General features: G+C 40.5%; 1 protein-coding gene across 1 annotated transcript in view; it reads right to left on the reverse strand.

Annotated features, from left to right (window-relative positions):
* Positions 1–13292, reverse strand: part of LOC144598635 (cilia- and flagella-associated protein 47-like) — a 426611-nt gene that overhangs the window by 89079 nt on the left and 324240 nt on the right. The window contains exons 57-58 of the mRNA XM_078408845.1: positions 11338–11494; positions 9497–9592 (exon numbers count right to left, since the gene is read on the reverse strand). Coding sequence (XP_078264971.1) covers positions 9497–9592; positions 11338–11494 — 253 coding nt within the window. The remainder of the gene's footprint in view (positions 1–9496; positions 9593–11337; positions 11495–13292) is intronic.

Below are 13292 nucleotides of genomic sequence, written 5' to 3' on the forward strand. Positions count from 1 at the left end.
AAATCAGTTTCCTGCCAAAATGCAGGTTGATACAGAAATGATTTCCATTGACAAATCTGCAATTGATTTAAATGTCCTTTTATCCTGCTGTTGAAAGGGTTTCACAAAACAATTTTCGAGATTTAGTTTAGCTTGTCAGGTCTGGGTCAGTGCAATATTTAATTAAACCATATTTTCGAATCTTGTTTTCTCATCCAATTCAGAAGAATACACATGTATCATGCTATTTCTTTTAAATATTTATACTGTTTCTAAGCATCCAATTAGTCCTTACTTCAAAAATAAAGTCTCAAGTTTGCTGTTTATTTTTCATTTTGCTTTGATTCCAATGCAAGAGTTTTCAACTAATTTCAAAAAGGTTGATCATTGAGATGATCATGGGTGAAAAAAAGTGAGTAAAGCCTTGAAATTATATAAAGTGACATTCGTTTTTTAATGTACTTATATAAAATATATGTAAACATTTCAACATTCGATGTACATCTTGAGTCTGCTACTTTTCTCATTAAATATTAATAATCTGGATGATGGAGTTGTTGGCATTGTGGCCAAGTTTGTGGTTGGAACAAAGATAGGTGGCGTTGAGGAAGCAGGGAGTCTGCAGAAGGACTTGGACAGGTTGGGAGAGTGAGCAAAGAAAGTGCAAATGGAATACAGCGCAGCAAAGTGTAGGCTCATGCACATTGGTAGAGGAATAAAGGTGTAGACTATTTTCTAAATGGGGAGAGGATTCAGATATTGGAGGTGCAAAAGGACTTGGGAGTGATGGTGAAGGATTCGCAAAAAGTTAATTTGCAGGTTGAGACGGTCGTAAGGAAGGCAAATGTAATATTAGCATTTATTTCAAGAGAAATGGAATATAAAAGCAATGATGTAATGCTAAGGTTTTATAAGTCACTGGTCAGGCCGCATTTGGAATATTGTGAACAGTTTTAGGCCCATATGTGAGGAAGGATGTGCTGACGTTGGAGAGAGAAGAGGAGGTTTACGAGAATGACTCCAAGGATGATTGGGTCAACATATGTGGAGTGTTTGATGGCTGTGGGCCTGTACTCGATGGAGTCTAGGCCCAGAGAGCACAATCTCAGAATAAAATTTATTTAGCCAGAGGGTGGTGAATCTGTGGCATTCATTACCACAGATGGCTGTAGATGCCAAGTCAGTAGGTATGTTTACAGCAGTGATTGAGAGGTTCTTGATTAGTAGAAATGTCAAAGGTTATGGAGAAAGGGTAGGAAAATGGGGTTGAGAGGCAATTATAGATCAAAGGGCAGAACAGACTTGATGAGCCAAATGGCCTAATTCTGCTGCTGAGACATGAACTTATAACAATCACTTGGACTTTATTTTAACTGTGGAACTAAGTAATCAAATTAGTGATTAACATAAATACAGTTGTATTTCATATTTATTTGGCTAATTTCCTACCTTATAATTTTTATCCCTGACTAAAATAATGTCTTTCCTGGAGGGAAGGAAGTGAAAGTAACTCACTGCCTTCTTATAATGACTTTATGGTTCGAACTTTAGTTTACTTTAGTTTAGAGATACAGCGCGGAAACAGGCTTTTCGGCCCACCGAGTCCGCATCGACCAGTGATCCCCGTACACTAGCACTATTCTACACCTTGGCGACAATTTACAATTTTAACCAAAGCCAATTAACCTACAAACCTGTATGTGTTTGGTGTGTGGGAGGAGACAGGACCACCCGGGGAAATACCCACGTGGTCACATGGAGAACGTGCAAATTCTGAACAGACATCACCCATAGTCAGGATCGAACCCGGGTCTCAGGTGCTGTAATGCAGCTACTCTACCGCTGTGCCACGGTGCTGTACAAACTTGCCAGGCATGAATCAAAGTCTTGTCATTTGAAGCACATTCTCTATCACTATCCCAAGGGATAACAAGTTTTCATAGTCACAGAGTCATACAGAATGCAAACAGTCCATCCAGGCCGACCAAGATGTCCATCTAAGCAAGTCCCATTGTCTGTGTTTGACCTCCGAATCGTTCCTATCCATGTATCTGTTCAAACGTCTCATAAATGTTGTTATAAATATTGTTATTTCCCTGCGAAATTCAGCCGTCATCTATAATTTCTCCTAAATCATTTCTAATCTCTTTGGATTAAATTCCTAATCATATACTATATTTTGTTTAAACAATTTCCATTTGTTTTCTGTCTTCAAGGTGTAATATCAAAGATTGTCAGCTTTATATTTAAATCTCTCCTAGCTGTTTTAGTGGCAGAGGTCTAGTAGTCCTGGATCTTAACTCTGCGATGCCAACACGACTTCAAAAAAATCCTCAAAATCTCTTTAATCATTCATTTGATAATCCTATTAATTCGACTACTCCTGCAGTCATTTTTTTTTCACTGTTGTTAAATTTCTTTGTACATCTACTGATTCGAAAAAGGATTAAACTGAATCTTTCGGATGTCAAATGGTTCCATTGTAATTTGCTGACAGGTTTATATGACTGTGACTGTGATCAATGTTATTACTGTTCATGTTCCCCAAGATATAACGTCGAGAATAACTTGCTCAGGTGGCTTCTATAAGAAGAAAGCATCTAATGTGTCTCACCACTTGATATTGCAAGGATTTATTGTTCTAAACCTTTTTGATATGAATGATTCTGCCTTACAGATGGTTAGATAATTGGTTTATAATAAGGTGCACTGAGGTCTGCCAGCATTCACTTCTCCAACTCCCAGCACAGCAGAGACTTTCTCTTGTCCCCCAGCAAATGCACCCTGTCCAATCTCATACCAATTTGCAGTAGATGTGTGGGAGCAGTTGTGAACTTTATTGTTTAGATTTAATTTATCCACAATTTTCAATTTCTGCAGCACAAAGGTAAATTAACTTTTAACAAATTAAAAATGTGACATATTAAATGGTCAGTTTTTAATACTATTTATTCAGTCTTTTATGAAACATGCATTCTAAGTTATAATCCTAAACCCAATAGTTTTTTTAATAAAGTGTATGACTATCAATACTCCTTGAGTACATTTTATTTCAAATCTATCATGTTAAATATAGATTCTTATAGATCTTTTAATTCTTTCATCTTGTTGAAATGGCAGGAGTTCTGAATGTCAGAAATTTTTAACAGTTAATTTTATTAATTTGATTCATTATATTTTGATTTAAAAAAATATCCTTGCTTTAATACTAAATGTCTGATGAAAAATAGTAAAGGTATTTTCCTACTATTATTTACAAACTCATCAATGGGAAAAGACTGCAGCCTAGAGATTAGTTGGAGCTTCCAAACATCTGTTAGCCATTCCTTGCATGGCAAATCAATAAATGTTTTGCTCACAGGCCCATTGCCAGGAAATTCAGTAGCACAAAAGCCTCAAGAACTCATGTGCCATGAATTTGTCTTAGGAGCTTAGGATTGTCTAATGCATATTCACCAGTGCAGTGTCTGTAAACAAAATCTGGCAAATCTCAAGTGAGAGGGAAGATGTGATGCAGTGAATTGCAAATGAGAGATAGGGGCCCAGTGATTCAGTAAGTGGAACTGTCAGAACAAATATTAGTAAGAAAAGCTGATGCAAGGTTACCCAACAAGGATTGAAGATAGGGGTATGAGAGTTAGGAAAGAGACAATTGCCAACATTGCAACAACTATTTGCGAGGGGGGAGTTGAATTTGGTATATTCAGCAGTCAGGAAGTGGCAGTGGTGAAGTGAAATGTTGCAAGCTGGCGTTTTATTAGCTTTTGAGTGGGTGAGGGAGTCAGTAAGCAAGAGGTAGAATGCATAGTTGGGTATGGCAGGTGTGCATTCAAGGAGGTGTTTGGTATTGGGGTTTGTCAGGCCGAATGGGCAGAAGGAGCTGGGGATGGGGTGGATAGTTGGGTGAGATTTACAAGATGAGGGATTGCTGATGGAATCTGGAAATCAGGAGTTTTTATGGGGGGGGGGACCCAGAATGGGAGTCAGAGAGATAAATTATTTAAGATTGTTAACCTGAGGCAGACTCCCAGTGATGATTTGAAGTTAGACAGAGCTCTAGGGGTTAGTGGAATCAAGGGATATGGGGAGAAGGCAGGCACGGGTTATTGATTGTGGATGATCAGCCGTGATCACAATGAATGGTGGTGCTGGCTCGAAGGGCCGAATGGCCTCCTCCTGCACCTATTTTCTATGAAACCTGATCAGATAGCTAAGTTTAAATGTTTGTATTTGAATAAATCTTCTGTAAGCTCCACAAGCATTATATCAATTTAAAGTAATGGGTGTAGAGTCAAGATTGTTTGATTGTTTTATGCACTGGGAGCAGAACAATAAAATTGTTACATGCTGCAGCTTAACAGGCACATTAGTATAACAACACAGCAGATACATATATAATAATCAATAACAAAATAAATTATTATTAATGTTTGGCAAACAGATCATAAAAGTGCAAACCGAAATACATAGTGTAACCTAAACAAAGTGCATAGTAGATCATTGGTGAGCTACATTTGTGGTTAGATTGCGCAGGGTGGTTCTATAACCTGATAGTTATGTGAAGAAGCTATTCTTGATCCTGTAGGTCATTGATGTCAGGCTCCTGTAGGTCATTGATGTCGGTCATTGATGTCTTCCTGAAGGTAGTAGTGAGATGAGAACATGGTCAGGGTGGTGTAGATCTTTGATGATATTAGCTACCCTTTCCAATGCAGTCCTTCCTGTTGACCTCCGCACCATTCTTTGATGGTGGGGATATCAATATCTGTGATGGACCGGGTAATGTCCATCACCTTATCCATAGCCTTCTTTGTTCCTGGGCTTTTGAGTTTCCAAACCAAACCAAATGCAACCAGTCATTATGCTCTCTACTGTACATCTGCAGAGGCTCCTTAGAGTTTTCTGTAACAAACCAAATCATCTCAATCTTCTGAGGAAGTAGAGGTGTTGATGATCTTTCTTTGTGATTGCATTATTGTGCTGGGGCCAAGCCAGATCTTCAGAGATGACTGATGGCATATGCATTTCTTACATAGTGAGAAGAATAATGCCCAGATTGAAAAGGAGGCATTGACCATCAACTTCACTGGTACAATTCTGCAAATTCTTCTTGGGAAGACCCTTCATATTTGGGATGAATCATGCACCTCTGCTGGCTACTGTTAGACCAAAATTAGCTCTCCCCACAAAGGCAAAATGGGGGTTACATTGACTGGGTACAAGTCCTCCCATGGGTATTAATGTCTGACTTATGGACACCTGGTACATATGAATGAGGGTTTTGGACACCGGCAAGTTGGATGGATTATCAGCTGCTGCAAGGCGACTTCTACCAGGTGGAATGGGGCATTTTCATGTGCCTTATCTCCCCACCTAAGCAATAATAGTGGGCAGCAGAGTTGGGAGTGCTCAGCAGACTCAATCATTCATCGAGTCAGTGAGACTGCCTGGCGAAGTGCCTCCCTGCAACTGTTCACTCTTCTGTCACAGTTGTCTCTGTGATTCGTGCCAAGACACTGTTTTTGTTTATTTCCACCTCATGAACAGCTTAGGTTTGAAACAGTTTTCCGCAATGGACCTCTGCATAACCAAAGGACTGGCTCTATGCTACCCTCCTGATATGATTATCATGTTGAATGATGTACTTGAAAATAGAACAATTTGGCCCATGCTCCCTTGTGGATTCTATTTGAAGGTGAAAATAGACCTCAAGATCTCTTTTTACAATACAATTAGATATTTATGATTTCCCAATTATGGCAGTAGAAATCACACTACCTGAAAAAATATATAATTTTCTGACGTATGTGAATATCCTTTAGTGTAGTGGAAAGACTCTGTCCTGGCGTAAAAGATAACATTTGGCTTTCTCATTGAAGGAGCCATGAACTGCATTGGAGTGAGTGTTGTTTCATGTGAGGCCACCAGGTAATATCCCAGAGTGCTCATAAGTGGTGAGCTGTATGCCAAGCAACCAATTGGTTTTGTTTCTTATTATTGACACGTGACAGTGAAAAACCTTGTTTTCCATGCTCTCCAGTCGATCAAACCACATCAAAGTAGTGCAAGAGAAACAGAATGCAGTAATATAGTGTTACAGCGACAGAGAACCAATTACAACTGGATGCGACAGTCCCAGCACATTTTTGCCATCATAATGAAAAATAGATGCCTCTATTTCGTCAGAAGTGTTAGGAGATTCGGCATGTCACTGAATAGTATATTGAACTTTGACAGATGTAAGGTGGAGAGTTTAGTGACTGGTCACATCATTGCCTGGTTCGATAACTTGAACACCCAAAAAACAAAGGACGCTGCAGAAAGTGGTGGACATTGCTTGGTTCACCTTGGGTATTGAGTCACGAGTATTGACCTCCCCACCATCGATGTGCTACCTCAAGAAGGCAACTGATGTTGTCAAAGATCCACACAACCCCAGGCGCACTCTCCTCTCGCTGCTACCTTTAGGAAGAATGTTCAGGAGCATGAGAACAGTTATCTCCATGTTCAGAACTAGTTTCTTCCCATCAGCCTTCAGGCTCTTGAATCACTGTATAAGGTTGTACTACATACTTCAGTTTGCCCTATAGTAATCTGGTCACCTAGTATAACTGACAATTCAATATGTAATGTTAATAGGCCTGTAAAACTTGGGTGGCACGGTGGCGCAGTGGTAGAGTTGCTGCCTTACTGAAAGTAGCTCTGGAGACCCGGGTTCGATCCCGACTACGGGTGCTGACTGTACGGACTGTACGGAGTTTGTACATTCTCCCCGTGACCTGAGTGGGTTTTCTCCGAGATCTTTGGTTTCCTCCCACACTCCAAAGACATACACTCCCTGTAGGATAATGTTAATGTGCGGCGATCGCTGGTCGGCATGGACCTGGTGGGCCGAAAGGGCCTGTTTCCGCACTGTATCTCTAAACTAAACTAAATTAAACTTGCAGCAAATAAGAATTTAATTGTCCTGGTCCCATTGCACATGGAAATGCAACATTCTTAACTCTTGATAGCAAAATCTTGATCTGATCTGTAGGTTGAAACTGATTACGTTTATTTTTGCTGCATAATGCACCTGTAATCCTGAGTTACAGGTTTACTTGGCTGGTAACTCACCGAGATTGTAGATGGTAGATGAATACATTTCTGCTGCTGATGATGGTCCATTATGGTACACACTTTTGGGTGGCCTATCCCATTTAATATGAAGGTTTATGCTTCAAATGGTTCTATCCACACCAGGTTCTATCCATCCCTCTGTGTTGAGTTTTCATGTTCTTCTTGTAGTTGTGTGTTTTTGCCTTGGGTGCTCCAGTTTTCTCCCACATCCCCAAGATATGCTAGTTGTTATATCATTTGGGTACTGTGAGTGAGTGAGTAGTTACGTGAATTAAAGGAATGTTAATGGAAAGTAAAGGGAAACAAGGGCAGAAAAGAGATTGGTGGATTTGTTCAGACTGGCATCAGAGTTTGAGTAAATATTCTATATGAAATTAAATTTGTAGTCTGATAACTAACTGACGAAGACGCATTTTGGAAGTTAAGTGGTAAAGGACTCAGCTAGCTCATTCAGTGGTCGCACTGCTACACCATTCTTGGTCATGCACAATGCATTTTCCACCTATGCTGTCTCCTTGATATTTTCAGTGGCTCTTCCAAATGGTGATGAACATCGAGGTGTGCTGATTCCTCAGCAGAAAGGAGGTAGTAGGTGAAAATCAAAAGGTTTCTTGGCAAAGGTCTTCTAGGGGCTAGCGGGATCAAGGGATATGGGGAGAAGGCAGACACGGGTTACTGATTGTGGATGATCAGCCATGATCACAATGAATGGCGGTGCTGGCTCGCAGGGCCAAATGGCCTCCTCCTGCACCTATTTTCTATGTTTCTGTTTGACCTGCGATGAGAGATCATTGGCCCTGGAATCAGAACGTTTGGGACAACTTGCTTGCACCTGGAACCATCCTGTCACCAGGTTGGGTAGATCTGTCCTCTCAGTTAGACAGACATACCAAGCGAATGTTAGTTAAGAGCTTTGTATGTGTGTGTTAGTACAACTATGGAAGGTTGTTGCTTAATTATATGTTGGACAGCTTTCCTAGTTTAGTCCTCATTCCCCTAATGTTTCTAAAAAAATCATATGAGGTCAAATAGGCTGGGATTGCCTTGTCCAAATTCCAAAGACAATTCAAGTGATTTCATCAATTATTTAAGAAGTTACTTCAACGTTTCTAATTATTTCTTAACATTGTATTGTGTGTTTAATTAATTACAATTTCAAACACATAATGATTTTATAATAAAAAACATTTACTGCAATCTTAATAGTTTTGTCGCTGAATGTTGGAGACATTTAACATCTGTATGGAAAAGCATTGCAGCTTTGACAGATGTGTCTGCCTCTGCTCCCAGCTTTGTCATCTGTCAGAAGCTGTCAGTGTGCTCCATGGGTGGTGGTGGTAAGGGTGGGAGGGGGGTTCTCAGCACAATACTGCCCAAAGCCTGCTCACCTGATGCCTCACAATGCTGAAGTGCCTGCCTATGGAAGTGGCAGTCAGCTTGATTGATTCTCCAACCCAACTCAGGAAAGTGTAGGTGTCCGGGGTCTGGGATAGTGAATTTAAAGGCAATTTGGTTCGTTATTTTGCAAAGAATCTTTACAGCCTTTGAAAAGTTTGTTGAGCAATAAAAGCCCTGCAGAAGTGCAAAATTAAGTTATCTTTTGCTTGAGGTTTCTGTAAAAATGGCAAAGTAGTCAATACTTATTTTACTAGCCTTTCTCAACATCGGAGGAGCATAGGTGAGTGCATAAGCCTCCCATCACCACTGGGAGCAAGTTGACATTTGGCACTTTGGATTTCTAACATCTTGTCCTGTGTATTTGGAAACATGGTCTTCCATTCAATGCACTGTTGGTATGTTGAACATATGCCTCATTCACATCTCATGCAAGGCTTTCAGAAAATCAACAACTCAGACTGTAAATGCCAGTGACACAGATACAGTATAATGTAAAGGCTCCAGAAAATCTACAGAATATATTAATTAATCTGCAGAATAAATAGGCCATTTAAAACTGAGGTGAGAAAAAACTTTTTCACCCAGAGAGTTGTGAATTTGTGGAATTCTCTGCCACAGGGAAGCCAAATCACTGGATGAATTTAAGAGAGTTAGATAGAGCTCTAGGGGCTAGTGGAATTGAGGGATATGGGGAGAAGGCAGACACGGGTTATTGATTGGGGATGATCAGCCATGATCACAATGAATGGCAGTGCTGGCTCGAAGGGCCGAATGGCTGCCTCCTCTTTTCTATGTTTCTATGTTTCTAACTGAATAGTTTGGTCTTGGACTTTTGAATCATATTGCATGTTGGCTGGAATACTACGGGTTTTATAAAAGCTGCCACTAATGTGATGAAATATATAATTAAATAACAATTTCAGATGTTATGGATTGAACATGCACATGATTTAAAAACTGCAGGAATCCACTTTTATCAAAATATTCTAAATATCATTACCTCTACTTTGTTTCAATGGAATGCAGAAAATAACCTTTGCATTGATGGATTGTTGCAGATCTGCAGAACATTTATCGTTGGTGATTTGGTCATCATCTGAAATGAAAGTTAAACTCCTTTTATAATTTACTTTCACATCCATGGAACAAATCTACAAGTAATACATTTTCCCATCATGACAAATCAATGTAATCAGTAAATAAGTGGAATATTTTATAAAATAAGTGGTAATTTTCAACTTCACCTTCAACATGATCCCACCACCAGTCACATCTTCCCATCACCACCCCTTCCTGCCTTCCGCAGACCACTCCCTCCGCAACTCTTTGGTTCACTCATCCCTCTCCCAACCCCCTCCCCCCTCGGGTACTTCTGCAGGAGATGCAACACATCTCCTCCCTCATCCATCCAGGAACCCCAGCAGTTCTTCCAGGTGAGACAAAGGTTCATGTGCACCTTCTCTAATCTGATTTAGTGCTCCCGATGTGGCCTCCTTTACATCAGCAAAACCAAGTGAAGACCCAGCAACCATTGCGATAGGCATAGGCCTGCTGGACCTCCCAGTTGCTAACCATTTAAACTCTCCTTCCCATTTCCATACTGATCTTTCTATCCTGTGTCTCCTCCATTGCCAGAGTGAGGCCACACAACACCTGAGGAATGGCACCTCATATTCTGCTAAGGTAGCTTACAACCCAGTGATATGATTGAATACTCCAATGTTATGTTACCCCTCACCCTCGATCTCCCCCTCGCTTCCCTGTGCCCCACATAGGTGGAGGCATTCTCCCACTACTCTGCCCAACCCCCTCTCCCCCTTACTCTTTCCTCTTCCACCTAAATCCCTTCTGCTGGCTTCATATTTCACTCCTCTTTTCACCTTATTTTAAACCATTTTGTTTCCTTTTTAACTCTAGTCTGTCCACCTTTTGCCAATCACCCTCCCCCGGCCCACCTGCATCGGTCTATCACTTGCCAAGCTTTGTCCTGCCTCCAGTTCTTTTCCATCTTTCTCCCCCCCCCCCCCCCCCCACAATCAGGCTGAATAAAGGTTCCATTCCAAAATATCCCCTACCCGTGTCCTCCAGAGATGCTGCCTGACCCACTGAGCTACGCCAACACTTTGTCATTTGTTTTAGTTTGTAAACCAGCATTTGCAGTTCCTTGTGTCTACGTCTTAGATAATATTCCCTATCTAAAGCTTTGGCATTCTGTACTGCCGTTGCTGCTGGCCTGGCTAAGATCAACTAGACAAGCAAGTTCTAGAGTATAAACATAATCAACCTAGTATGAATTGCTCAGCTACTTATTGGAGAAGACCACTAATCTGTCAGAGAAAGCCAATTAGCCCACTGGTATGAATTTTGATTTTTCTAACTTCAAGTAACCCCAGCATTCCCTCTCCCTCTATTCCTCCCCCACCTAAGTCGCACCAGCTTCTCGTTTTCACCTAAGCAGCTAACAATGGCCTGTTTTCTTTATCATCGTTACTTTTTTGCATCTTTCATTCCTTGTTCTTTATCTCTCTACATCATCATCTATATCTCTTGTTTCCCTTATCCCTAACCAGTCAGAGGAAGGGTCTCGACCCGAAACATCACCGATTCCTTCTCTCCAGAGATGCTGCCTGTCCCGCTGAGTTACTCCAGCTGTTTATCTTCGGTTTAAACCAGCATCTGCAGTTCCTTCCTAAGCCTTTGAATAATCTATTTGTGATACCAGCATATTTTGATAAACAGGAGATTTTTTCATGTGCTTAACCACTAAGTTTTAAGCTACAATAATAAAATTCAAGACGACAACTCTAAAACGATCTAATTTAATGAGCTTTGGTTCATTACCTGTCAGGACCACATCTACCAGAATATTATCATCAGTTGGATTCTTGAAAGGCACAATAACTGATGCATGAGAGTTAACACAAGTGGTGATACTAACAGGGTCCATCTGAAGGGGAAGCAAGCCTATTCCTGACAGATGAAAGGTCCACTCTTGTAACTGTTGAGAAAAATGGAAGGCAGTTAGCTACATGAGAAATCCACAGCTGTTTCTTTCAGCAATGACAGTTAACTTGCTTGCAAAATGTTTTTAAATTAGCAATGGCTGTCACCATTCATTGACAAAGAACGACTTTGGAACATTCAAATTTAGAGTGTCTTTTTTTAAGAGAAAAGTAGGTGGAAGGTAACTGGAGAAATTGATTGATTTGTGCAAATGATTCAGGAGTTAAGTTTGCTTTGATTTCTGTTTTTGTTAAGCAAAACCATAATTTTAAGAATTATACAAGATGTTAAGGTGGAAATTGAAAACAGGTCCTCCCCAGGTTATGACAGGGTTCTGTTCCTGAGAACTGTTCATAGTTTGAAATGTGGTTGCCTGGCAATATATTTAAATATGAACATAGGCCAAACGAGGGCATGAATTATTAAAGCAGGGCATTTAACTCAACCGTCAGATAGTGCTGTGAACTGAGTTCACCCATGGCATAAGATGCCTGCAGCGGCAACAGCCAGCAAATCCATCCTGCTGGTCCCCCAAATGATTGCACTACCTACATAACTTAGGCATTCAGAACCTGAGAAGGACTACAGAAACAATAGCTACTAAGGTAGTACTTGGGGAATTCCTGCCCGTTTGCCTCATGTAACTGTATTGCTTGCATTTATAAAATGGCTTACTTGAATTGGTAAATGCCTCGATATAAAGTGTCTTAAATGTTTGTATTTTCATCTATTGCAATTAACCAATGCAAACTGGCGTAATGGCTCCAGTACTTAGAGGCAAATTGACGACTGAATCAGCTCACTAATGCATCTGTACTGAGAGGAGCAGACACTCAGATTTCTGATGACAATTTTAACTTTAGAAGTGGTGGATGAGTGTAAGGAAGTCCTACACATACGTTCCTGCCACGAGGGAAGCTCCCTCTAAGTACATCATCTTCCACCACAGCCCCAAACCCTTCCTTTCTAGCTCTGCTCATTGCCCACTAGGGGTAGCTTGCTACTAGCCAAGAAAGGTTAGTGTAACTAATATCAGAAAGTTTCAACCAGGCCAGCTGGCTACTAGCCAAGAAAGGCAGCATAACGAGCATCAGAAAGCTGCAAGTGGCAAAGTATTGAAACTCCTGACTTTGTCTGCAGAAAGTAAATAGCTGGACCTCAGATGCTCAGAGCTACTGAGGGCAGACATAAGATGCAGCACGAAGGCTAAGGATGATGGGTGGTTTTTTTGTGTGTTTTTAATACTACTGCAATTCTTTTTTAATCAACCTGTTGATGTATTTTCGACTTTTATTCAATATATAACTCAATATGTTTGAATTAATCCCCATTATTGAAGTTAGCAGGTTTCTGTACATTGGCCCTAGTGCTTAGGACATAGAACTAGTGTCTGGGTGATTTCTGGTTAGTGCGGACTCGGTGGGCCGAATGGCCTGTTTCCACACTTCGTCTCTAAACTAACCTACACTAAACAATAGCCATGTGGATTTAATATCAGTGCTGCCAATTCGGACCACAAAGCTCAAAGAGAATTTGTTATAAGCTCATTCACGGTAGCTTCATAAACTCCTTAGGAGAAATGGTCAGTCTCAGAAGTTCAATATCCATAAATAAATCAGAAATGATTACTGCCTGTATAGAAGTTTCTCAATGTAATCCTAAAGATCACGATCAGTGAAGGTGCACCGCAGCAGTTTCCCACAAGTGGCAGGATTGTGAATCTTATTATGGAAATTAATATCTCGGTAATTAACACGCAAGAATCTGACCGAACCTCAGAAAATAACTAAAAG

The sequence above is a fragment of the Rhinoraja longicauda genome, chromosome 12 (assembly GCF_053455715.1).
Source record: "Rhinoraja longicauda isolate Sanriku21f chromosome 12, sRhiLon1.1, whole genome shotgun sequence".
Classification (NCBI taxonomy): domain Eukaryota; kingdom Metazoa; phylum Chordata; class Chondrichthyes; order Rajiformes; family Arhynchobatidae; genus Rhinoraja; species Rhinoraja longicauda.